Source organism: Heliconius melpomene, chromosome 6, assembly GCF_056956725.1.
Source record: "Heliconius melpomene rosina isolate 202511_hmr_F chromosome 6, ASM5695672v1, whole genome shotgun sequence".
NCBI classification, from domain to species: Eukaryota; Metazoa; Arthropoda; class Insecta; order Lepidoptera; family Nymphalidae; genus Heliconius; species Heliconius melpomene.
This window is the reverse complement of record NC_140394.1, coordinates 7289898-7313257: the sequence shown is the minus strand read 5'-3', so window position 1 is coordinate 7313257 and position 23360 is coordinate 7289898. Positions and strand designations below refer to the sequence as shown.

At 28.9% G+C, this 23360-nt stretch overlaps 4 protein-coding genes across 6 annotated transcripts; 2 read left to right on the top strand and 2 right to left on the bottom strand.

The window, feature by feature from the left end:
* Positions 1–75: 75 nt before the first annotated feature.
* On the top strand, positions 76–5076 carry LOC146538286 (proliferation-associated protein 2G4-like). Its single transcript, XM_085186269.1, has 8 exons — positions 76–233; positions 446–680; positions 1279–1432; positions 1855–2076; positions 2300–2392; positions 2856–2969; positions 3250–3396; positions 3966–5076. Exons 1-8 carry the CDS (start codon positions 149–151, stop codon positions 4053–4055), a joined length of 1140 nt encoding a protein of 379 aa, XP_085042395.1. The 5' UTR covers positions 76–148; the 3' UTR covers positions 4056–5076.
* Positions 5077–5657: 581 nt separating this feature from the next.
* LOC146538285 (MICOS complex subunit MIC13 homolog QIL1-like) lies at positions 5658–6388 on the bottom strand. Its single transcript, XM_085186272.1, has 3 exons — positions 6235–6388; positions 5990–6146; positions 5658–5916 (listed from the first exon to the last, which is right to left on the bottom strand). The coding sequence occupies exons 1-3, from the start codon at positions 6240–6242 to the stop codon at positions 5716–5718; spliced, it is 366 nt and encodes a 121-aa protein (XP_085042398.1). The 5' UTR covers positions 6243–6388; the 3' UTR covers positions 5658–5715.
* A 344-nt stretch (positions 6389–6732) lies between these two features.
* LOC146538284 (glycerol-3-phosphate dehydrogenase [NAD(+)], cytoplasmic-like) lies at positions 6733–21198 on the top strand. 3 transcript variants are annotated; one of them, XM_085186309.1, is made up of 10 exons: positions 6733–6980; positions 7218–7395; positions 7641–7781; positions 7926–8033; positions 9511–9657; positions 11667–11850; positions 13189–13342; positions 15972–16064; positions 19904–19954; positions 20490–21198. In XM_085186309.1, the coding sequence occupies exons 1-9, from the start codon at positions 6928–6930 to the stop codon at positions 19941–19943; spliced, it is 1098 nt and encodes a 365-aa protein (XP_085042435.1). In that variant the 5' UTR covers positions 6733–6927; the 3' UTR covers positions 19944–19954; positions 20490–21198. The 3 variants fall into 3 exon arrangements, with proteins under 3 accessions (XP_085042435.1, XP_085042436.1, XP_085042434.1); XM_085186310.1 differs by lacking the exon at positions 19904–19954; XM_085186308.1 differs by lacking the exons at positions 19904–19954; positions 20490–21198 and adding an exon at positions 18674–19314.
* LOC146538283 (methionyl-tRNA formyltransferase, mitochondrial-like) lies at positions 21189–23353 on the bottom strand. Its single transcript, XM_085186312.1, has 5 exons — positions 23186–23353; positions 22897–23103; positions 22687–22820; positions 22280–22447; positions 21189–21581 (listed from the first exon to the last, which is right to left on the bottom strand). The coding sequence occupies exons 1-5, from the start codon at positions 23344–23346 to the stop codon at positions 21208–21210; spliced, it is 1044 nt and encodes a 347-aa protein (XP_085042438.1). The 5' UTR covers positions 23347–23353; the 3' UTR covers positions 21189–21207.
* Positions 23354–23360: the final 7 nt, after the last annotated feature.

Here is a 23360-nt window from a genome sequence, read left to right as displayed (position 1 = left end):
TTACTATTGTTTACTTTACGATATAGAATTTTTATTTAGGACGCTAAATTTTCCCCGCCATTTTAAGTTTACGTCATAGTCACGTGATTGACAATCAACTGGCCAACCAACAGACAGTACCTGTCTAACCAAACTATAGTTTTGAGAAATGGCTGACGATAAAGAAGTGGAAAAAACGATTGCAGAAGACTTGGTTGTTACCAAGTACAAATTAGCAGGGCAAATTGTTAACCGTAAGTTCACACGATAACGTGATTCATGATTTATTTTGTTATGTTATTAGTACAAATGAATTAAGTTTAAATAGATGCACGCTTATGTCGATTGGACGCGTGTCATCGCCATGCGGGCGATGTGCCGCTCTCCAAAATCTAGAAATCATCAACCCTATACTATTAATTATTAAACTATATATTAATAATTAAATACATCTGCTCTTTTTCAGGTGTTTTAGAGCAAGTTATAGCTAAATGCGTACCAGACGCTTCAGCAAGAGAAATATGTGAATTCGGTGATAATTTGCTATTAGAGGAAACGTCTAAAGTATTTAAAAAAGAAAAGGATTCCAAGAAAGGAATCGCGTTTTCGACATGCGTTTCCGTAAATAATTGTATATGTCATTTTTCGCCAATACCTAGTGAGGCTGACTATGTATTGAAACAAGGGGATCTTGCCAAAATGTAAGCAGTAAACTAATCCTTAAAAGAAGTTTTTGCCTCACTATAGTTAAAATACTACTATTTTTTTTTTTACTATTTTTTTGAGAATTTTTTATTCATCATTCATTTCGATTTTCTTTCTTCTGTTTGAATTAGAAAGGAAATTTTATAAATAATTTTGAACCCTGAATTCTTTCCAGTTTAGTTTAGTAATTAATCTGGCAGTAATCAGGGAAAAATATACTAGTATGAACTCTAAATTGAAAAGTGCCTTAACACAATTCAATTTATTAATACATACTTACATATTTTAGATAGATTTATAACCGTCATGGTGCTGCATTATTTGACTGAATGGAACAGTTGTGAGTTCAACTTTAGAATGATTTTTCACTTCCCAACTCTGGAAAGAAGGCCAAGTGTCACAAGGCTACCATTCTATACACAATTTCTCTAAAATTGGGCAGTGTGTGGGGAAGCACTTGTCTTAATACTAAGTTCCCTTTGCATACTCTATAAGCAAAATATGATGACACAATAAAAAAAGCTTACATAGAGAAAAAGTTAGGTTACATTTTTCTTATATATACATTTTATATTTTATTTGATATATTTTTAGTGACTTGGGTGCCCATATTGATGGTTTCATAGCAGTTGTAGCTCACACAGTAGTAGTTGGTGGTGGGGAGGCATCCGGAAGGGCTGCAGATGTCCTACTTGCTGCACATAATGCTAGCGAGGCCGCCTTGAGATTATTAAGACCAGGCAATGAGGTTAGTTTTACTTTTTTTTTCTAATGCTGTATTTGAAATCTTATGTTGTATGTATATATTACTTATAATGGCACTGGTCCTCAGGTCAGTGTAGGCAGTAGTTTTAGTGAATTGGTGGTAAATTGTTTAATGTTTATAAAATGTAGCTTGTAACTTCTTATTTTAAATAAAATAATTAGACTTTAACTTCTAGAATTTACCTCTACATTTTATCTTCCCAAAGCAGAAAAATGAAACTAATTCATTCCCTGAGTGTGGTCAAAGCTTTAACTATCTCATATACAATCAGATAATGACCTTACTTTAAACTTGTAGTAAAAATTTCATTTTCTCTTGCGTCATTGTCGATAGTAACATTTATATTGTCTACATTTTCTTAAAATTTTTGCTATCCTTAGTATAGAACTTTTACTTTTATATAGAACTATGCAGTAACAGATGTTGTTCAAAAAATTAGTGCTGAATACGGCTGTAAGCCCATAGAAGGCATGCTTTCCCATCAACTGAAGCAGTTCCGTATTGATGGTGAAAAAAGCATCATTCAAAACCCATCGGAGGCCCAAAGGAAAGAGCATGAGAAGGCCTCCTTTGAGACTTATGAAGTCTATGCCATGGATGTACTTATTTCTACTGGAGAGGGTGTTGTAAGTATATTTTTTTAATGCATTTTCCACATTGTTTTCTTGAGACTTTGCATGTTGAGTGGTGAAACTCAATGATGCACTTTGTCTTGTTACTAGATCAAGGAAATTGAACTTAGTCATTGTGTCAGTGTCAATCAGATTGGAGAACTATTATAATTTTTTGTATGTGATTCCTAAAAAATATATTTTTAATATATTTGTTAATAAAATTATCTTATTTTAGGGAAGGGAAATGGATACAAGGTGTACAATATACAAAAAAACTGATGAAATTTATCAGCTTAAATTGAAAGCATCTAGAATGTTCTACAGTGAGGTAATTACAAAATACTGACATAATATTTTTACAATTTGTCTTTTTATAAATCTTTAAATTATATTAAATTCAATATGAAAACTAATATTATTAAATATTTTCGGGATAAGGCAATGTAAGATGTTTGGTGTTATGCTTATGATTGCTACTTGCACACTTTGGCTTAGATTATTATTTCACATATAATTAATTATTGTTTAAGTAATTTTCTGAGTATGACTTCAAGGATGTTATAAAGCTCCACGACCATAACTGAAACCATCAGATATCTAAAATAGGAATTGGGTATATAAGTTTTGGATAATTTCAGTTTTGGGCAAGAGTTCTCTTATAGGAAGGAATAAATATAAATAATTTTTGTTACTAGCAAAATATAAATAGTTGTCAATAACAATTCTTTAAAATGACCACCTTTGTTTTTAAAATTAGTGATAATTCAATAAAACCATTTTTTTTTCTTTAGGTCCGCAACAAGCATGGATCTATGCCTTTCAACCTGCGTAGTTTCGATAAAGAAACTAGTGCAAGACTTGGTGTTGTTGAATGTGTAAATCACAAACTCATTGAGCCTTTCCAGGTAATATATAGTAGTAGATATTGAATGAAAACATACAATGCCAATGCCATAGCAGGACAGCATTGGACTGTAAATGTGTTTACTGTGGATTGTAATCCCACTTGCATTTATAGTTAGACCTTTATTAAAGATGATCCACTTTAAACAAATCTAAAAATAGTAATGTATGTATATTAAGTAGCATTATGAGATAAATATTGAATTTTGGAATAATAAACTATTTTGTTATCTGCAATTTTATAAACAATATTTTTAATAACTAATGGTGTTTTCTTTACAGGTATTGTACGAAAGGCCAGGTGAAATTGTAGCACAGTTCAAATTTACAGTACTGTTGTTACCAAGTGGTACTCATCGTATCACAGGACTACCATTTGATAAGAGTCAGTGTAAAACTGAACGCATTATCAAAGATCCTGAACTTAATGTAAGTAAAACAAATTTAATGCTAATAAATAATAATGCTATTATTTATATGTACACTAGTTACCTTTTTTCTATGCTCCCATATTATAACATATCCTTACACAACACAAATATTTTTTACTAAAGAAACTTTAGCTTTGTAATATTACTAGCATACCTACTGCATCACCTGCATGGCCTAATGGAAATAATTAAAAGTAGCATATATCTTATAGCCTTCCCCATTAATTAATAGACTGTACAATTTAATCAGTAGTTTCTGTGATTATTGCATTTAATTAAACAAATTCTTAGCTTAATATAAAGTACATTGTGATTTATATATTTAAACATATATTTTCTTTGCAGTTGAGTGTACATATTTATAAAACCCTGTTATCTTTCAAAGCATATTCAATAATAGTCTGCTTTGAACAAGCACAGGGTATATGATCAGTAATGTTTTTGAGCTAATTTGTTTTCAATTTACTCTTTGGTTTGAACCATTACAACATGTTTTTTTTCTAGTGAAACTTGCAAAACAATTTGTTTAATGCTATTACTATTAGAACAAACTATTTGGTTTTTTAGGCCCTTCTGAACTCATCTGCAAAGTCAAATAAGAAGAAGAAAAAGAAAACTGGTGCTGAAGAACCAATGGAAGTTGAAACGGCAGCCTAAAAACAAATTTCACAAAATATCTGTGGGCACTCAATCAGCTTTCTATTTCCTTTCATGTTGTAAACATAAAGTGTAATATTGTTCTCATTGTTATTGTATTAAATAGAGTAAACTTGTTGTGACTAACAGCAATTCTAAAGTATATAAATAAATTTCAATACTTAAGTGAATAATATCATTATTTATAAATTTTTGATGACATTTTAAAGTTGTATTTCAACTGAAATTAAAATAGAATTATCTATACACTATAAGCTTACAACATGAACTAACTACCACATATAATGATAATATAAGCAATAATAAAGCTTATCTTTTTATATAGCTTTCAATGAATTATACTCAAGTGTTCATTGAGCTAATGACTGTATATCTGTATGAGATAAGCATATTGGCTGCAAAATTATTGTTAATTTTTAAATGTTTATGTACAACCTGATTCCTTTGTACTTTTCTTATATAGAGACATGATACAATTTACAGACATTTGTAAGCAGTAGTTTCTGCATCAATAGTTCAGTTTTCTTGAAATATTTTTAAAATCCACATTTTGGATAACAACAATATTTGAATCTTCTTAGAAACATGTTGTCGTTACATATTATAGATCATTCATGATTAGACCAATACTGTTTCGAAACATTGTGCACAAAAACTTGATATACTTCATGACAGTGCAATTATTTAGAATGACCTTATCATTTTTTCATGTTCAATAGATTTTTTACATTATAACAATTATCTTTTTTAAAATAACATTTTTCAAATTTATTATTCCTATTTGAACATTTTGAAATGGTAGTGCATGATAATTGCGATGTCCATAAATATTACAATTAGTCACTAAGTAATAGAATATTTCATTTACATTTCCGTGAAACATACATTTTCTAGATATATTAAAAATTTAACAATTGTATATTGGTTATATTTATGGATATAACAATTTGGAAATGTGAAATGTGTGACATAAGAAAGGAATAAATCAAAATGTGCCACATGTTGTGGACTGTTTTTGTAATGGTTATTTTATTACTTGCCCCTTTACATACACTGGAAATTGATAGTTCAAGACCCCTCAACTATTTTTGCTAATTATTACTAGGATTTTTTTTAAAGACTTCCAACTTTGAGCCTTAAAACAATTTCGTTTATGGTAGCTCACAGGGGAAGCAGGGATGAAATATGTTGATTTGAAAATTGAAACTTCAAAAATTTATTATTTACTAGGTTTTTTTTGTTAATTCTCAAGATAAATATTATCTAAGCTAAAAAAATATACTATGCAAGAATATAATTGTTTATTGCCTATGCCTTTCCAAGATGTATCATTAACAAGGTCATGAAAAAGAATTAGTAATCGGCAGATTTTTTCTGTTGATTAGTTAATATTTATATATGGTTCTATAAATTGCATGATATATTATCCTTCAATAAAATGCATATGTTTATCCAGATACAAATAAGGCTTGGATCACATGGAATAAGCAATCATCCACTGTATATAAGATTTTTTAACTACCAATTTTTTTACATATATTGTGTTAAATAAATACATTAAAGGTTATAAATGTATTTTGGGAAGTAAAGAATAAAACCAACTATCTTTACAGATTTAATAAGTTAGTTCAGTTATTACACTAATCTATTATTATATGAATTATTTTGTTTTTTCTTGACTGTGATCTGCACTGGGTTCAATAGGATCTAACGAGGCAGAAATGAAGTCATATGTTTTAGTTGCTGCATTTGAAGCGTGTGATGGAAGATCTACTAAAAATTTGAAAGTAGCTTTGACTCCACTGTTCCAATAATATTTACATAAATATGTTAATTTATCGTTTGATGGCAAAGGAGGAAGCTGAAAAAGATATTTACTGTTATAGTTTTTATTTGGTTAATTAAAAATCATTTAATATCCTAAATAATATTACCTCGTAAGGAATTTGACTTTTAAATTCGCCTACATATGGAGATATTCCTTTTTCGAGTTCTTCATAAAGCTCACTTGTTGTAGCACTATCTTTCCACACTCCTTTATCAACTGTATAATATACAGCTGACCCAAGTATGGCAGACTTAATTCCAAATCTGAAATTTAAGTATATTGGCCTTATATAATGAATCTTCAAAGTTTCTATGCATAGGATACTAATTTTTATTTATTATTATAACATACTTAAGCATTTTCTTGGTTATTGTTTACTTTTAGAGTAAATTATGTAATTTTCATTAAATACAATTCATAATGTAAGGAACATCAAGTTTTGCAGTGCGTAAGTTGACAAATGACAGTTGACATGTGACAAAAAATCTGATTCTGTTTTTGTAACAAATAAAAAATTATATTTTACGAAACGTTAAATTATGCCGATTAATTATATATTATTAAATTAGTAAACAATATTTACAATTGATGAATTTTAACTAATATTTTTTTAAAACGTGAAGGTGCTGAACCTTCATTATATTATGAATTTTTATCATATTCAAGGAACATTATACTAGATCATATTGAAATGAATATGAAACTCACGTACTGTATTTTAATGTTTATTTATATAAATATTTTTAAGCATGTTTGATTTCGTATTAAAATACCGTACGGTGGTAAGCCTATGAAGTTATAAATATTTTAGTAGAACTACCAACATTACAATCCGCTTGATATAATGATAATGATAACGTCGTTTGTTTGTCAAGCTGTCAGACGTCAGTTGCTTCAAGTCTTGGTTAGAGTTTTATCTAGCTGAGCAAATTTAGTGTACATATTTAGTTACATTGAGTGAGCGTCTTCACTACACGATAATTTTGATAGTTTTATAAATAGTACACTATAGTCTTAATTAAAATAAGAATTAAATCTTAAAAAATGGCTGAAAAACAAATTAAAAATCGTGTCTGCATTGTAGGTTCAGGGAATTGGTAAGGTTTCATTTATGTAACTACATAATTACTTATAGAATCTTGTATACTACGACCTTATAATACACAAAGTGATGTCTTATGACATGATAAGTAAAGGTGTTTTCTAAGGATTTAATAAAATATTATTTATAAGTTTGTTTTATTTTTTTATTATTATATTTTTGTGTCGGTAGCGAAAAAGACTAGAGAAATATTAAAGAGCTATATTTAAGTTAAATTGTCATGATCTCATAGGGGCTCTGCAATTGCCAAAATTGTTGGCCGAAATGCTGCTCGACTTTCTAACTTTGAAGATAGAGTAACTATGTGGGTATATGAGGAAATGATCGAGGGGAAAAAATTAACTGAAATAATAAATGAAACCCATGAAAATGTGAAATATTTACCAGGTCATAAACTACCACCCAATGTTGTGAGTATGAAACTTAATAATTTCTTATTAGTTCCATTAATTGGCACTTGTACCACATGTTCAGCATGTGTAGTCTATTTCTAGTCTACTTCCTAACTGGAGCTCTTTCAATGCCATTATTACTTACAATTTTTTTAGTTCTTGAGTATAGTAATTTTAATATGTATTTATAAATAGATTACATTGGTTGCTTTTTTTCTTGTTGCTGTATTATACTACATTTGTGTATTGCAACTCTTAATTAGGTAGCTGTTCCTGACCTTGTGGATGCAGCTAAAGATGCTGATTTACTAATATTTGTTGTGCCACATCAGTTTGTACGCACAATATGCTCTACTTTATTAGGAAAAATCAAACCAACTGCAGCTGCATTATCTCTTATAAAGGTATAATAATAAAATTATAATTATTATTTATAATAATGATTATTTGAGCGTCACATTGTAAACACAACAGTGGCATGTGGATTCCCACTCAAGGGAGTATTGAGCAAACTAAACATATAGTGATTGTGTAATGCAATTTGGCAGGGCTTTGACATAGCAGAGGGCGGTGGCATTGACTTAATCTCACATATCATTACAAGATGCTTGAAAATTCCTTGCTCAGTACTGATGGGTGCCAATATTGCTTCAGAGGTGAGAATTGTGTATTTTTATGCTTAGATATTTAACAATTATTTTTAACAGCAATGTTGCTAATATGGAATGAAATATATTTTAAAATCAGCTTCCCACTATCCAGCACAAAGCAGGGCTGTAGAAACCTATTTGTAGGATATTCTCACTTTCTACCGAATTCTGGAGGCATTGTGTGTTGAGTGGCAGAACTCAATGCCACACTTTGCCTAGACACCAGAGTGAAGAAATGGAAATATAAATTTAAATAAATATTTCATCTCCTTGAGTGCAGATCGAACCGACAATCAGTCAGTTGTACAGTCACACTTTGGGCCCCTGCGCCTCATATGTTTTGGCAATAATTTAAAATAAACATATTATACAAATTTAAGCATTTAAGCATTATGAATTCACAAAGAATTTTAATTAGGTTGGCTGTGATGATGATGGTTTTTAAGAAGTACAGTTTTGAGATCACTATATAAATTTTTATATTTCAAAATAATTTTTATATGTATAGTATAGCAATAGTATAGCAAGAACATTTAAAATTTAACTTTATAAAGATATAAATAAATCTAAAAGCAGTTGTTCCATGTTATAACAAAGTAACTTATTGATTATTACTTACAAACATGTTTTTTGAGATTGGTGAGTTGAAATTATATTTAATATATAATTTCGTATTATTTATAGGTACTTATTACTAAATAATTTTATGTTTATTATCTTAATGTAGATTTCTAATCGTCTTTAATATATTACTTAACTAAGTAATTTACCACAGTCATCACCAAATGTGTAATGCATTAGTACAAAGATCAAAGGTAGGATACGACGTGCGACGATAACTGAGGAGCGCCCAGTAAATACCTATTTAATATAATTATGTAAGCAATGATATAAATTGTCTTAAAATTTTATAGTAAAGTCTTTGTTTTAAAGAAATTATAATATAATTTTATTACCATCTTAATAACGATTTCTTAAAAATTGTCACTTTGCGGAAAGCCTTGATTATGTGCCATTCTCTTATATTTTTGCTACGAACATGTTATGCTTGACCACTTCCAAACAAGTTAATTGATAAACTGTGAAATTAATATTTATCAAACTTAATAAAAGGTGACCAAGAAACGGTGGAAAAATAAATATTCTCTTAAAATTACATTTGTACCAAATACACTTAAAATTACGTTCTTTAAACAATTTACTATAATATTGTAACTAACATAATAATATCAGGCCGTGGGTGGCATCTGAATGTACGCGACGCGACGGTTGTAGGTTCGACTCCCACTCGGGCATGTGAATTGTTTTGCTCTGGTAAAAAGACAAAGTGCGGCGTTAACTTACACCACTCAACACACTATGTCTCGAAAATTGGGCGGAAAGTGGAAAATTTAGTGTCTTTACAGTATTAAGTTAACCCTGGGTTCCCTCTATGCCCACCGTGTGTGAAATAAAAAAAATGTAAAAATTATTTCCCATTTAGGTGGCTGAAGAGAAATTCTGTGAGACCACAATCGGTTGTCGCGATGTGATGTTAGCGCCACTAATGAGAGATATCATCCAGACCGAGTACTTTAGAGTTGTTGTGGTCGACGACGAGGACGCTGTGGAGATATGCGGGGCCTTGAAGGTATGATTTTGCCGCCTTTTTATTAACATAGATTAATAATTGATAATTTATGCATAAAAAATATATGTTCAGTTATGTTTATAAAATATTATTAATTAATTAATACAAATGTTGTGAAAAAATATATGTAATGGATAAAGAGATATTCTTAACGCCAAGAGAGCAAGATGATATTATCTCATGACGAACGATCAGCGAACCGTTAAGTTATATGTGCTCTATTTATCTATCTCATTCTGATTATAATTATGACGTTTTTATATCCCAAATTTATAATATATGTGAGGTAAATCACGGCGATGAGGTTCCTTCTGCCTACCCTGCTATTTGCGTCATATAGCATGAATTTTATTTTTTTTGTTCAGAAAAATAAATGTGTATAGTGTTAGAGTAGTACCTACATAATACTTAAGTAAAATTAACATAAATAAGTGCACGTTCATTACTTATTTGGATACGTTTATACGTACGTTACAACGTTAAAATTTAATGTAGATATAGAATTAATATAATATAGCATTATAGAAAACGTAATATTAATACCTTAATACAGTACTTTTTAATAATATCAAAAGTATCTATTTAAATAATTATTTATAATTAATATAATGTAACTGTTCATCGATCGTTCGTGGCATTGCACATGCCAACAATGCTTATCGATCAAACAGCTATGAGAATGACAGGGCTATAGTTTTTATTACCTATTATTTTCTGCATGCATGTAATTCTATGTAGGTAGGAGCATAATACTATATACCCGGTATTATTGGCTACGAATAAATTGGATGGTATCTGGAAAAATAATTTTATTTTTCATGGAAAATTTTAGATTTTCTTGCATCGAACCTAAATTTATTCCGTTATAGGTATTATTTTACTTAAAATCCTAATGACTTTATATACACTTAACCTTGCCGGAGGTTAACCGATTCAATTCTTTGTTTACCATTCACGTTTTCATCATATCCACGTCTTTTTATTACTTTTTCTCATAAATCTCCCATCCAATATATATCCACCATTTGAACACGCCACAGAATATCATTTTTGTAAAACTGACACAGCTTTTAAAAACATAAATATATCTACGTAGACATAAATATCTATACAAGTTATTGCTAATTTGAAAATAATAATAACTATTAACTGTACAATATGAGATAAGAATGTACACAAATGATACGAGCTAAATTTAAACAAAACGTATGTCATGCCATTTTTATTTTAACACGTTATCAGGGCAAAGTTACAAGCGATTAATTCGTTTGGCAACGCGCCATATCGTTCGAATACTTACATAATAAACTAGCTAGCTACTTGGCTATCGTATATTGTAATTGTAATATAATATAATAGAGATTTTTTTTAATTGGTGAAAAGTAACGAGTAAAGTTGTTTTACATAATAAAATATATATTTTTTACACAATTACTTCCCAGTTTCATTATATATACATTTTTTGTTATTTAATATTTTTTAAAAGTTTTAACGTATTAAATCTATGATGTAACAATCATAAGTATATTTTTTAGACCGATAAAGATAACAAGTGACATAAAAGAAAAAAATATGTACATACAGGAAAATGATTAAAAAACTATTCTCAAAAATTTTCTGACCTATATGAATGATATTATCGATCTATGAGATATATCCTTGTTATTACAATTACTTAAAGAGCCTCACTTTTTGATTTGTTAATTATTTTTTTTATTTAGCTTCACGCTGTATTTCGCACATAGAAGGGGAGACAAAGGTAACCTGGGTATTGTTAATATACTCCCTTGTCCACTTTCCGCTGAATTCTCGAGGCATTACGTGTCAAGTGGCAGAATTCAACGTCGGGTTTTGCCTCATTACCACAGTGAGGAATAGAAATTATTAAATATTTCATTCCCCTGAGTGAAAATCAAACGCACAACCTTCGATTCTGAAGTGGCTTGTACACCTGCGCCATTTTAACATACACATTTAACATTGAATTTTAACATGTATTTATTCTGTAGAACATAGTAGCAGTGGGAGCAGGTTTCGTCGATGGTCTGGGCTTTGGTGACAATACAAAGGCAGCGGTGATCCGATTGGGTCTCATGGAAATGATCAAATTCGTTGATGTTTTTTACCCAGGAAGTAAACTCAGCACTTTCTTCGAGTCTTGTGGAGTTGCTGACCTTATTACTACATGTTATGGTTAGTTCTTTAAAAGTAAAAAAAACTTAATTCAGCTTTTATTTAGCAGGTTAGATAGAAATAATCTAGTGCCAAGATCATCGCACTAAATGCCTTTACATTTTTCGTTCAATTACCTACTTCTATCTTATATTGAGCGGCGTAATATAACATGATATGAAAAAAAAAGATTTAATTATTATTATTTGAGAATGCGAATTGAACCCACAACTATCTCGTTTATACGATGGCTTTGAAGTGTATCGATCGATACGTAGATAATTTCTTTATTGTAATTCTAATACAGGATGCATTACACAATGATCCTAGAGATTTTGTTATGTTAATAAAGTATATACCTGTGTTAATAAATCTAAATAAAAATGAACAAATATCGAAGTTTCTTATGAAAGTAACATCTCAGTTACCTTTCCTGATTTTTAAATAAATATATAGATAATTCTACTCATTATGTGGCAAAATAATAATAAGGTATATTTTTTTATTGTAAACATCAACAATGTTGAGTTGTTATTTATACATGTATTGCTTATATATATTTAAATAAGTTACACATAAAAAAGTTATTTTTTTTATTTTTACACATCTTCCGCGTTGAATATTTACCTCGTATCAAACAAAGAGAACCGTGCCGATTTCCTGTTTTAGGTTTTTATAGCTTTTAACTAACACCAAAAACTTAAGTTAAATGTGCCAAAAAACTTATAATAGGAAGTCGGTACGGTTCATTCTTTGGAATGTAAATATAAATTGGATTTGAGCACTAAACTTCCGTCATACTCTCCATCTGTGCCGGTCGGTAGAGCCAGTCAATGCTTAAAATAACAGAGATCAATATGATAAAAGGCATATTAACACTATCTGCCCGCTTACTTATGTAGATACGGGCGTTATTACGAACTTTATCTGTCGCGGATACGATAGCGATTGATTAATTATGTTGTATCATAGGTATAATAGACAAAAAAAGCGATACTATGGTAATGTTTATTAGCAATCGGCAAATGTATAATAATGTTTTTTTTGTCGACGGTACTAACAAAACATTAAAAACAAAATGTCTTAAAGCTTTTTAAAGGCACACAGAGGGGAGATAAACAATCGTCTGTATATATGCCTTTGGCGTCGTAGCTCTCGAAAGGATGAACCGATTTTAATCTAGTTTTTTTTATTTGCAAGGTGACTTAATCAAGAATATTCCTAATTCCGTTTTAAGATCATCAGCTCGTTTCTATTTGATCCTATTTCGTTTTTATGTGTGATGATATTTCGTTTTTTTTTATTTTTTTAGTTATTTGTGTCATAGTCATTAATAATTTTAATAATTCCGTTATTTAGGTGGCAGAAATCGCAGAGTGGCAGAGGCTTTTGTGAAAACTGGACGGTCGATCAAAGAGTTAGAAGATGAAATGCTCAATGGACAAAAGTTGCAAGGACCTATTACTGCCGAGGAAGTCAACCACATGCTTGCCAACAAGAATATGGAAAACAAGTTAGTATTTTAATATTTATGCATTAGTTTAATATTGTTTTATTAGATAAGTATATGTATATAAAAATAGTATAGCTTACATTGTTAACTGAAGTGCAATAGATATCATGTATATACTAATATAATAAAGCGGAAGAGTTTGTTTGTTTGTTTGTTTGTTTGTTTGTTTGTTTGTTTGTTTGAACGCTAAGATCTCTGGATCTACTGGTCCGATTTTCATTGTTTTTGTTTTGTATGAAAGCTGCATTCTTCAGAAGTGCTATAGGCTATATAACATTACATTACACATATATACTAATATATTTTAAAGTACATTCTAATTTGACATGCAATTTATTCTGCCATGTTAATAACAACCGTCGTTGCTACGCGACCGCTACCGCGACGTTTTGATATTCATCCTTATGAAAATAAATATAATAGTCACTTTTAGCATTTTATCTAGATTGAAATTATAGTTTACTGTATAACATACTAATAAATAATTAAGGAGATGTCACTGATTCCAAATGACCTAGCCACCTAGCGGGCGGCACAGTATGACCGACGCGAACGGGCAGATGACGTTGACGGTTTTATAAATTTTCATACATTTTCGAACTTTATTTGTTGTTTATAATTAATTTAAAATATACTTTGATTCTCTTCTTATTTTATTTGATATTGCCCGCTAAAATTATCCTACTTAATAGAGAGAAATGTTTAGTTATTTCGTAAAGTCGATATCTATGTACGCACGCACGGAAAACTTTAGGTACTTTTTCTAATATTAAGAATACCTATCCTTTAGTTACTTTTAATCCTTTTGTTAGTTCATTTCAATAACTCAGATATTTTTTTCTAATAATGTGTATCTACTTATTATTCTTTTTGATTATTTGAGCTTATATTTTCTTACTAATTCTATTGAGAATTGAAAATAATTTCATGAATATATTTAATAAATATTCTTATAGTTGAAGCAGGCGTAGCCGCGTCCGGGTCCACTAGTGTATATATAAAAACAAATACTCTGTTAACGCAAGAGCCTTTCGTACAAGCAAATATTTATTTTTTATACTTTATACTTGTTTAAAGAACTAAAAACGTAAAGTACGTTTTTAATGAAACAAATAAATATCTGTTGTATTAATATTAATAGATTATACTATCTTAATTTGGCGGGGCCATTTGTGGAGCAGGGGCACAAGTTTGCGACTGTAAATGTGACAGGCTGCGGGTTCGAGTCCCATTCGGCTAAATGAAATATAGACAAGATATTTTCTTTGATAACGAGGAAAAGCGTGGCGTTGGGTTCGGCAACTCTATACGCAATGCCTCAAAAATTCGGCGGAAAGTGGCGGAAGTGTTGATGTGGAACGGAGTGTCTAAACACTAGGTTACAAAGTCCCCTCTGCCTATCCTGCTATGTGCGGGATATAGCGTGCAGCTAAAAAAAACAATCTTTTTAATGCCGTGAATATGACCACTAAGAATATGACGTAATCGCGAATTGAACCGAAATAGTTTTGTCTTGGCCTGCATCCACCGACTGAAAGGTCATTGTAAACATTAATTGGATTCACTGTCATTATCATTACGTAGCGCAGATAACCTTCATACGAGCCTTTTATATTTGCTTTCTTTTTAATTACAATAACTTAAAGAATCTATATTAATTTTGAGTAATACTTATGTAGTACTGATTTCTAAGCAACTCACTACAAACTTATATGACTGTAAACGTGATAGTTGTTGGTTCTATTTCTTCTTTCTCTTATAGACATAGTGCGGTGTTGAGTTACGCCATTTAACAAGCACTACGCCTCATTTTCGAGTGGAGCGGAATGAAGTGTCTTGACGTTACGTTCTCTCTGCCTATCCTATTGTAATATACATACCAAATACATTTATCATAGTAAGACAAAGGACATTTAAATTTGTAATTAAGATGAACAATTAGCGTGTTGGCTGCATAACAATTAACAACGGCTATAAGTTTGTATCATAAGGCTCATACTTTATTATTTATATAATTATATTGGTTATTTTACTCAAATTTATTTTTATTATTTTTTTCTAATATATGTACGATACTTGTAATTTATATCAATATATATACAATATTTGTTATATTAACATGAATAGTATTAACATTTCAAAATTCTCGTAGTATTTTCTAAAATAAATATTTTAGTAAGTATGTAAATGTAAAGAAAATATAATGAATTTACACGTGTCAGTAACGTGTTTGACATTATATTTGGCATTCATTATTTATGTTATGTCACATGTAGTATATATAGAACATCTGACGGCTTCTTCATACCATGAACAATACTTTATTTTGTTAGCACACACTTTCGCGTTTTGTGGGAAAATAAATGAATATGAATATTTTTTTTATTATAGTAGCTATGAACATGTAAAGAATTAATATTGAAAGTCATCTAGTTTAATACAGGAAAAGATTAAAACATAGCTATTTTGCTTATTCACCATACGTTTTTGATCGTTTCGTCATGGAACAGTGGGACATAGTTGTGTGTTAGATTCGCCAATCAGAGAAATGAATATATTTATATCATTATTTTTTTTCCGTGCTTAGACGACAATGTTTCTTTAAAAATCTATTTATACATTTTTACAGGTTCCCTCTATTCACCGCCGTGTTCCGTATCTGCCGAGGGGAATTGAAGCCCAGCGACTTCATCGACTGCATCCGCAGTCACCCTGAGCACATGTAAGATATATCCAATTGCTTTACCCAACCGTTTTTATAAACATCCCTTGAATTTTAGCTTTATAATTATATAAGATTCGTGTTTGAATTAAAACAGATAGCGACGCAAATTATATACATTTTTATAGCTTTATTTAAAAATATATACGTAATTAATACGTAATTTCTATTTGGTCAATATTAATATACGTATTTATGGCATTTTTTCCAGTAGTAGTCCGTAAATATATATAAAATTAATTATAAAACATATAAATTCAATATGTTATAAAAGTAACAGTGCGAGTAACAACTGTTATTTTACAGTAATATATTAATTTATACATATAAACAAACATATATATGAAAAAAAACTCAGTCTTAAAATATATTTAATCGAACGGTGATTGTTTGAAATTTTTAATAGCAATAAAATTTTATTTTGTAATTATAATAATTTTAAGGGATGTTTATGAGATCGCGGCTAAGCTTCTAGCATACCGTAGCGTTCGTAAATAACATAGATATAGATTATGTATATGTAAATAACAATATGTATGTATATATTACAGGGTGCTAGTAGTTAGATGATTGTTATTATGTGGTGTTGCCATCTCTTGAAATGAATAAAAATATAAATAATTTATAAAATACATTTGTACGGCCTTTAATATGATTGAGGCAACATTGTGTCAAATGTTATATTCTATATTGTATCTAGTTGACAAATCTTTAAATTTTATTTGTATTCTTTTAAAAATATTTTTAAAATTAAATGGATTATTGAAATATAGATTTGAAATAGATATTTTTTTATTACAATAATAGTTTATTTATATGGCAGCCCTACATATTTACAAGTAACAAGTTATATGAGAATGTTATTTATAACACTTGCATTAGATGAGATTAAGTGTTGGTTATTGATTTTGTGCCACGACGCATACTTAGCATACTGTACTTAGTTGTGAACATTGTTATATTTTACGTAACGTTATATTAACAAAACAACAGCTTAGTGAAGCATGTATTGTTAAAATTGATATATTATTATATTGCGTTATCTGTACGTTATTACTAATATGATTGTTATTAGCCTTAAACACTTCTCCATCATATATTCTATCAATATTTTTCACATAACAAACAACCTTTATCTTATTTATGGTGTGAGGGAAAATGAACTTTATGAAGTGGTCGATATTGAGACAAGTTGTTTGTTGGTGTATCCAATTGTTGATAATGACAGGTGAATTTAAAAAAAAAAATATTATATAATCTCGATTCACTATTATAAATCAAATAATTAAATGACACCTGTCAAATTATTGACATTTGGATAATGTTAGATGGATCTGTAGTATAAATTATCTATGCACTTTAACTTCTTGAACTACTTTGCACGAATCCCTTTAGCATAGTATTATGCAGTAAAAAAATATTACTAGAAATCATGTCATGTTGAATTAAACACGTTGAAACGTAAATAAGCTTTTATTACCTATTCCTTACACTTTGTGACGAAATATCGATACTTTTATCTCACACAACATGGGAATTTGTATTTGGATATTAAGTTAAATAAAATTAATATATTGATATGGTTTAAATGAAAAATTGGGATTGTATATTGGATATATTATATGCCAATATATGCAATGCAAAATATGAAAACACAATATAAAAATCTGCAGAGGCCATCACGGCCTAGTGATATAGATATTCAATATAAACCCCACAATGACAGGTTTGATTCCTACTCGAGAGAATAATTTATTTTCATTTCACTCCTCTGGCAAGTTAGCTTGGTGTTGTGACCCCTCACTCTGTCCGTTTGATTTTAGATTGTGAAATAAAATATGTATTTATCTTGTTTTTTTTATTATTTATTTTCTTTTATCTTGTTTGTTACAAAAGTTTGCCATATAATTTTAAAATGAAGCCAAACTAGATGTTTATATTAAATTGATTTTATAATTAGTAATACCGATACATTTAATGAGATTTTACTTATTAATCAAAAACGCTTTACAGATTTGCTCCCAAGAATATAAGCATATATTAACTAACACATTTCCTCCCGAAGCTAATATGTGAAGCTTATGCATTTTTATTTATATATTTTTTGTAGTACATATATTGTTTCAAATGTTTTTATTTTCCGCATGTTATGTTTGTTATAATTTGCATGTTTTTTAAATTACTTTTATGTTTACTTTCTTACTATAATAAAAAGAATAATAATAATTATGTTTTTGTGGTCATTTTTAGTTATTTAAACTTTATCATTTATTAAATTAGGAAGTTAAATTATGTACAAGAACATACATAATTACATACCTACATGATTTCATAATGACATTTGTGGACTAGTAAAAATTTGTCAATTCACCAAATGTTTCTTTTAAGTTTGCTGATAGGGAAAATAGTGAAAATAGTACAGTTAAATATGCAATAGTCGCCCTTTAAAGACAAAAATAATATTTTAGGTCTGTTTCGTTTACATTTTAAGGTTAGTGCAAAATCTCATAAGTAAATCATAGTCGTCTCTAAGCCATAAATTTTACATATTTATTGTAGTTTGTAATTAAGTATGTTAAGTACCCTAATAATTTTAAATAATATTCTAGGGATACAAATTTACAAATGGCGCCAAAATGCTCACTGTGACGTCAACGAAGCCGCCATGTTGCCATCATCGTATAGACACTTGCATTTATTTTGATGTTATTCAATGTGCACATTTATACTTCAAATATCATTTATGATAAAAAAAGGAATAGATTAATCCAGTTATTAATAGTTTAGTGATTACTATTGATTAATAGTCAAAAATAAGAAAAATGGCAAAAAGCTAAATTTATGTCATATAAATACTATATGTATGCTATAATAGTCTACGTATATAATTTAATCATGGCTGATGAGCACACTTAATATTTAAGATGCAAATTTTCATTCATCATTCATCATCAAATCATTTAATAGTTTCATGTGTGCAGCTGTTTAAAATGAACCTTTTTTTGTCAGTGCATCTTGAAAAGCATCTCCCCATGTCATTAGCATCTAATTCATTACGTCATGTAAATTCATTGCATTCATTGTTTGAATTATTTGTTTTTGTTTTCTAATTTTGTATTTTTATATATTGTTACAATACATTTACTTTTTTGTGAAAGGTAACTAACTTTACATCTAATGTAGGCTTAAATAAAATTTCGTTTACCCCTAACAAATATCTAGTCTAAAAATAAAAAAGTATGAAAATATACTATGGTTCTTTTTTTTCTAAAGCAATATTATTTATAACATATTTTACTTATAAAGAAGGAGGAAAGTCCAATGCTGTTGTAGCATAGCATTAAAAATAACATAATGCTTAACGGTTAAATGACAAAAAGACTGGTAGGTACAGTGCGGTCAACGAATTGTGGCCGCGCTTAAGTTTCTAAACTTTTTCACATTGTTAACTCTGGAAGAAATAATTAAAAGTAAGAGAAACCCTAAAATAAGCGTGGCCACGACTCGTCAACCATATTGTACGGTTTTTTAAATACCTAACAAAGGATATAATTTAAAATTAACAAGAAAATATATGGATTTAACCTTTGGCATTCGAAGTTCTGACATTACGGTATCTTGTGGTTATTAGTCGAAGTAGGTATACTTAATTAATAGACTCGAGCTTGATCACTTTCTACAATAAGGTTAGTAAAGTCGACTCTCGTTTTATAAAATTCATGATTGCATAATAACATTTCATATCCAAAGTATGCCACAAGTTTGTTGAGAAACATTTTTATTTTCCTTCAAAACAGGAGCCTCATTTAAACAAATCATTTTCATACTTGCTATTCCAGGATACGGATTGTTAGAAAATCACATTGCTGTATTTGCTAAAACATACCAAGGTAAGTTCTTAGGATTCTGTTTGCGTCGTTTAATAAAATTAAGCCTGCAGTTGGACTCCACGAAATTATTAAACGTTATCCAATTTAACTTATAACTTAAAAGGTCAATTTAACAAGTAAGTAAACCGTTGCCTTTTGTATTAGGAGTAAAATAAAATACCTAATTCGTTATTTGACTAAATTCGTTTCAAAGTTATACTTAGGTACATGTATTTTAACAAAATCGAATAACACTTTGTGAATGCCAGATTTTATTAATATTCTGTAAGTGAACTATACAATAGTAAATTATTTTTCTATTAGCATGATTGAATGTTTTTACTCAAATAACAAAATAACTCATAATGTACAGCTATTCTATTTCAATAAATCACTATATAATTAAAATAATAATAAAAGAAGTCCTACGACAATTTAATTTCAATGACAATACACCTACAACTTAAAAGATCATGAACATGACTACAAAAGAAATTATGTTCCTTCATGATTATGTTTTATTTGAATTATTAATTTTATTTAACTTTTCTTTCAGGGTTAAGCTCGGCTAAGAGTTAAGGTGCTTGTGACATATCTACATATAACATGACATTTATATATAATTAATAATAATATATATTCTATAATAACTTATGTAAAGTGTTTATTATATTTAAATATACAATATATATTTAATCATAATATTTTTTATGGGAACATAATATATATAAGATAATAAAATTTTAACATTATTATAATTATGTATTAGTATAATTTAATTTGTAAAGTATATTTATATATTTTGGGACTGTTATTTCTTCTTTATTACAAATATGTTTATATATTTTTACATATTTAGTGCATATAAATGTTTTTAATTTAAGTTTTTTTTTTAAAACATATATTAATGACAGTAAATTTTAATATAGTGCATCAAAAACACAATCCCTATTTTAAAATAAAGCCATTAGAGTTCTCTTATAGTTAAAATTTAGTAAATGTTTACAATTATTAGTATTTTTTTGATAAAAATATTCTTAAAAGTAATAAAAATAGTTTTATGGAAGACCAATAGAACATTAGTAACAAGCTGTTATTTTGTAGATATATTTAAAGGCTCATTATTCCACTCATATAATTCCAATCCTGCAATATTTTTAGTTGTAACTATTTCAGCTAAGGTTTTACGTAGTAAACCTGCCCATACTGTAAAATTATCTTTTTAAGAATAAAATTGGTTTGTTGAAATAAAAGATTTTAAAGTTTCTTATGTTTTAATTATAGCATACTAACATATTATCTTTGTTGTCGTCAGATAGCATATTTTTTATATAACCATTGTAAAAGTCCAAAGCTGATATTTCCCTTTTACCTATTATTCTAAGTGTCTTGAAATATATATATTTTTTATCTTTGCATAATATTTTAATAGCTTTAGCTTCATGACAATATTCAAGTGATCCACTTAATTTATTACTGCATTCTTTGTCATTTTCAATTAAAAATGCATTAAAGAGTTTCATTTGTTTATCTTTGAATTTTGTGGTCAATGGGTATAGTCCATATATGGCACGGTAGAGATTGTATACTTCTCTTGAACTCATCTCATTCCATCTTACTTCACTAATACTCTTGTTAATTTTTTTAGCTGAAATTAAATTTATATGCATTATTTATTTATTATTATGCAATATACATTTACCTATATAACAATATCTATATTTATATTATATAGCCAAAGATTTTGTTTGAGTGAATGTGCTAATCACAGGAACACCTCAAATAAAATATAGTTTATATCTGGTGAGGACATCTTGCGAAGCAAACCCTTTACTAGTTACTGACAAAAGGACTGTTGCATCTAATTGAAAAATATTTTAGACACCATATTATAAGTTTTAATGCAATGGGATTTGACCACCACCCATGCCATGCTTATAGAAACTGTTCAACTGTTCTGATACTAAGCCATGTTTTTCTATATTTATTATAGAAAGCAAAATAATTTGTTTACAAAAGATTTAGTTCAGTAAGGTGAATGGATGAAATTTTATATGTAAATACACTCCATTTATTGCTCTCTGCTCAACCTACCTACACTTTGATCAACCTACACTTTGCTTACCAAAGGAGGAAAGTTGATGAAATTAATTTCTGTGGGTTCCCACCTTAGTTGTGGTCAGATGCTGTTCTACTGTGCTTGTGGTTCTTTTTTTATATAATGTTTTATTTTCTATCACAAAAATTTGGCAGAAAATGGGGAATATAATATTTTAACGCTTAAGTTACCATGGTCTACCGAAAAATGTTAGAAAAGAGTTAGGCAAAAAAAATACATTATTTTACCATAAGTAACACCATCATCTGTTTGAGGCTTTGCATTTTCCAGACTAGTTGGTAACATTCTTAAGCAATCTACAAGCATATCAGCACCAATATCTGATAATTGTTCTGTTAGATCTGGTAATTTTATATGTTTAGAAATTTGAATCTTCTTTTGGCTTATTATTTCACCTAAAAATAAAAATAAGATTTTTTTATTGGGAAGGCAGGCAGGCAGACAAAAGGCAAACCAGGTTTGATACCTGTCTTATATTTTCTGTCGGAATTCTAGATGAGGCAGTAAATATTGCCACACTTTGTCTACCAGAGGGTAGTGAAAATAAAAGAGGGTTTAAAGGATATAAGATTAACATTATAATTATTTCCATAAAAAGAAGTAGGTCAATAACATGTAAAAAATAACAACATACCTACATCAAAAATATCTGGCTTAATTCTCATTAATGAGACCCCAGAAACTTCATCTCCATGGAGAAGTGTATAAATAATAGGAGCTGCACCTCGCCATCTTGGTAATAAGCTAGGATGGACGTTAACTATTCCTCTGAAAGCCATAATTTTATTATTTTTGATTTTACATTTTTTTAATGACTATATTGTAATTATATACTTATACTTACAATGGAAACTTTACTAGCACATCTTCTTTAATCAAATGTCCAAATGCTACAATTAATCCTATATCATATTGATTTTTTTTAATATTTAACTCTGGCCATTGTAATAACTTTATATTTTCATTATAAGCATATTCCTCTATAGTAGTTCTGTGTTTACTTTTGTTAGCAGTAACCAAATCTAGGTGTTTCACGAGTTTCTCATTTTTCCTATTAAAACAAGAGGGATATGAAAATCACAAAATAATGTTATGAATTTTATTTTTAGTTATAAAAAAAGTGTAGTAGTTACCTAAATTCATTAACTTTTTGTAAACTTCTAAGTGCAATAGAATCAGAACCGAAGAAAAGAACATTATATGTCCTAAATTGGATTTTATGTACACATAAATATTTTTCCCTTAAAATTATCTTCGTAAAAAGCGGTGCTAGGTTATAAACTATCCCTGACATTATACTGACAGTGA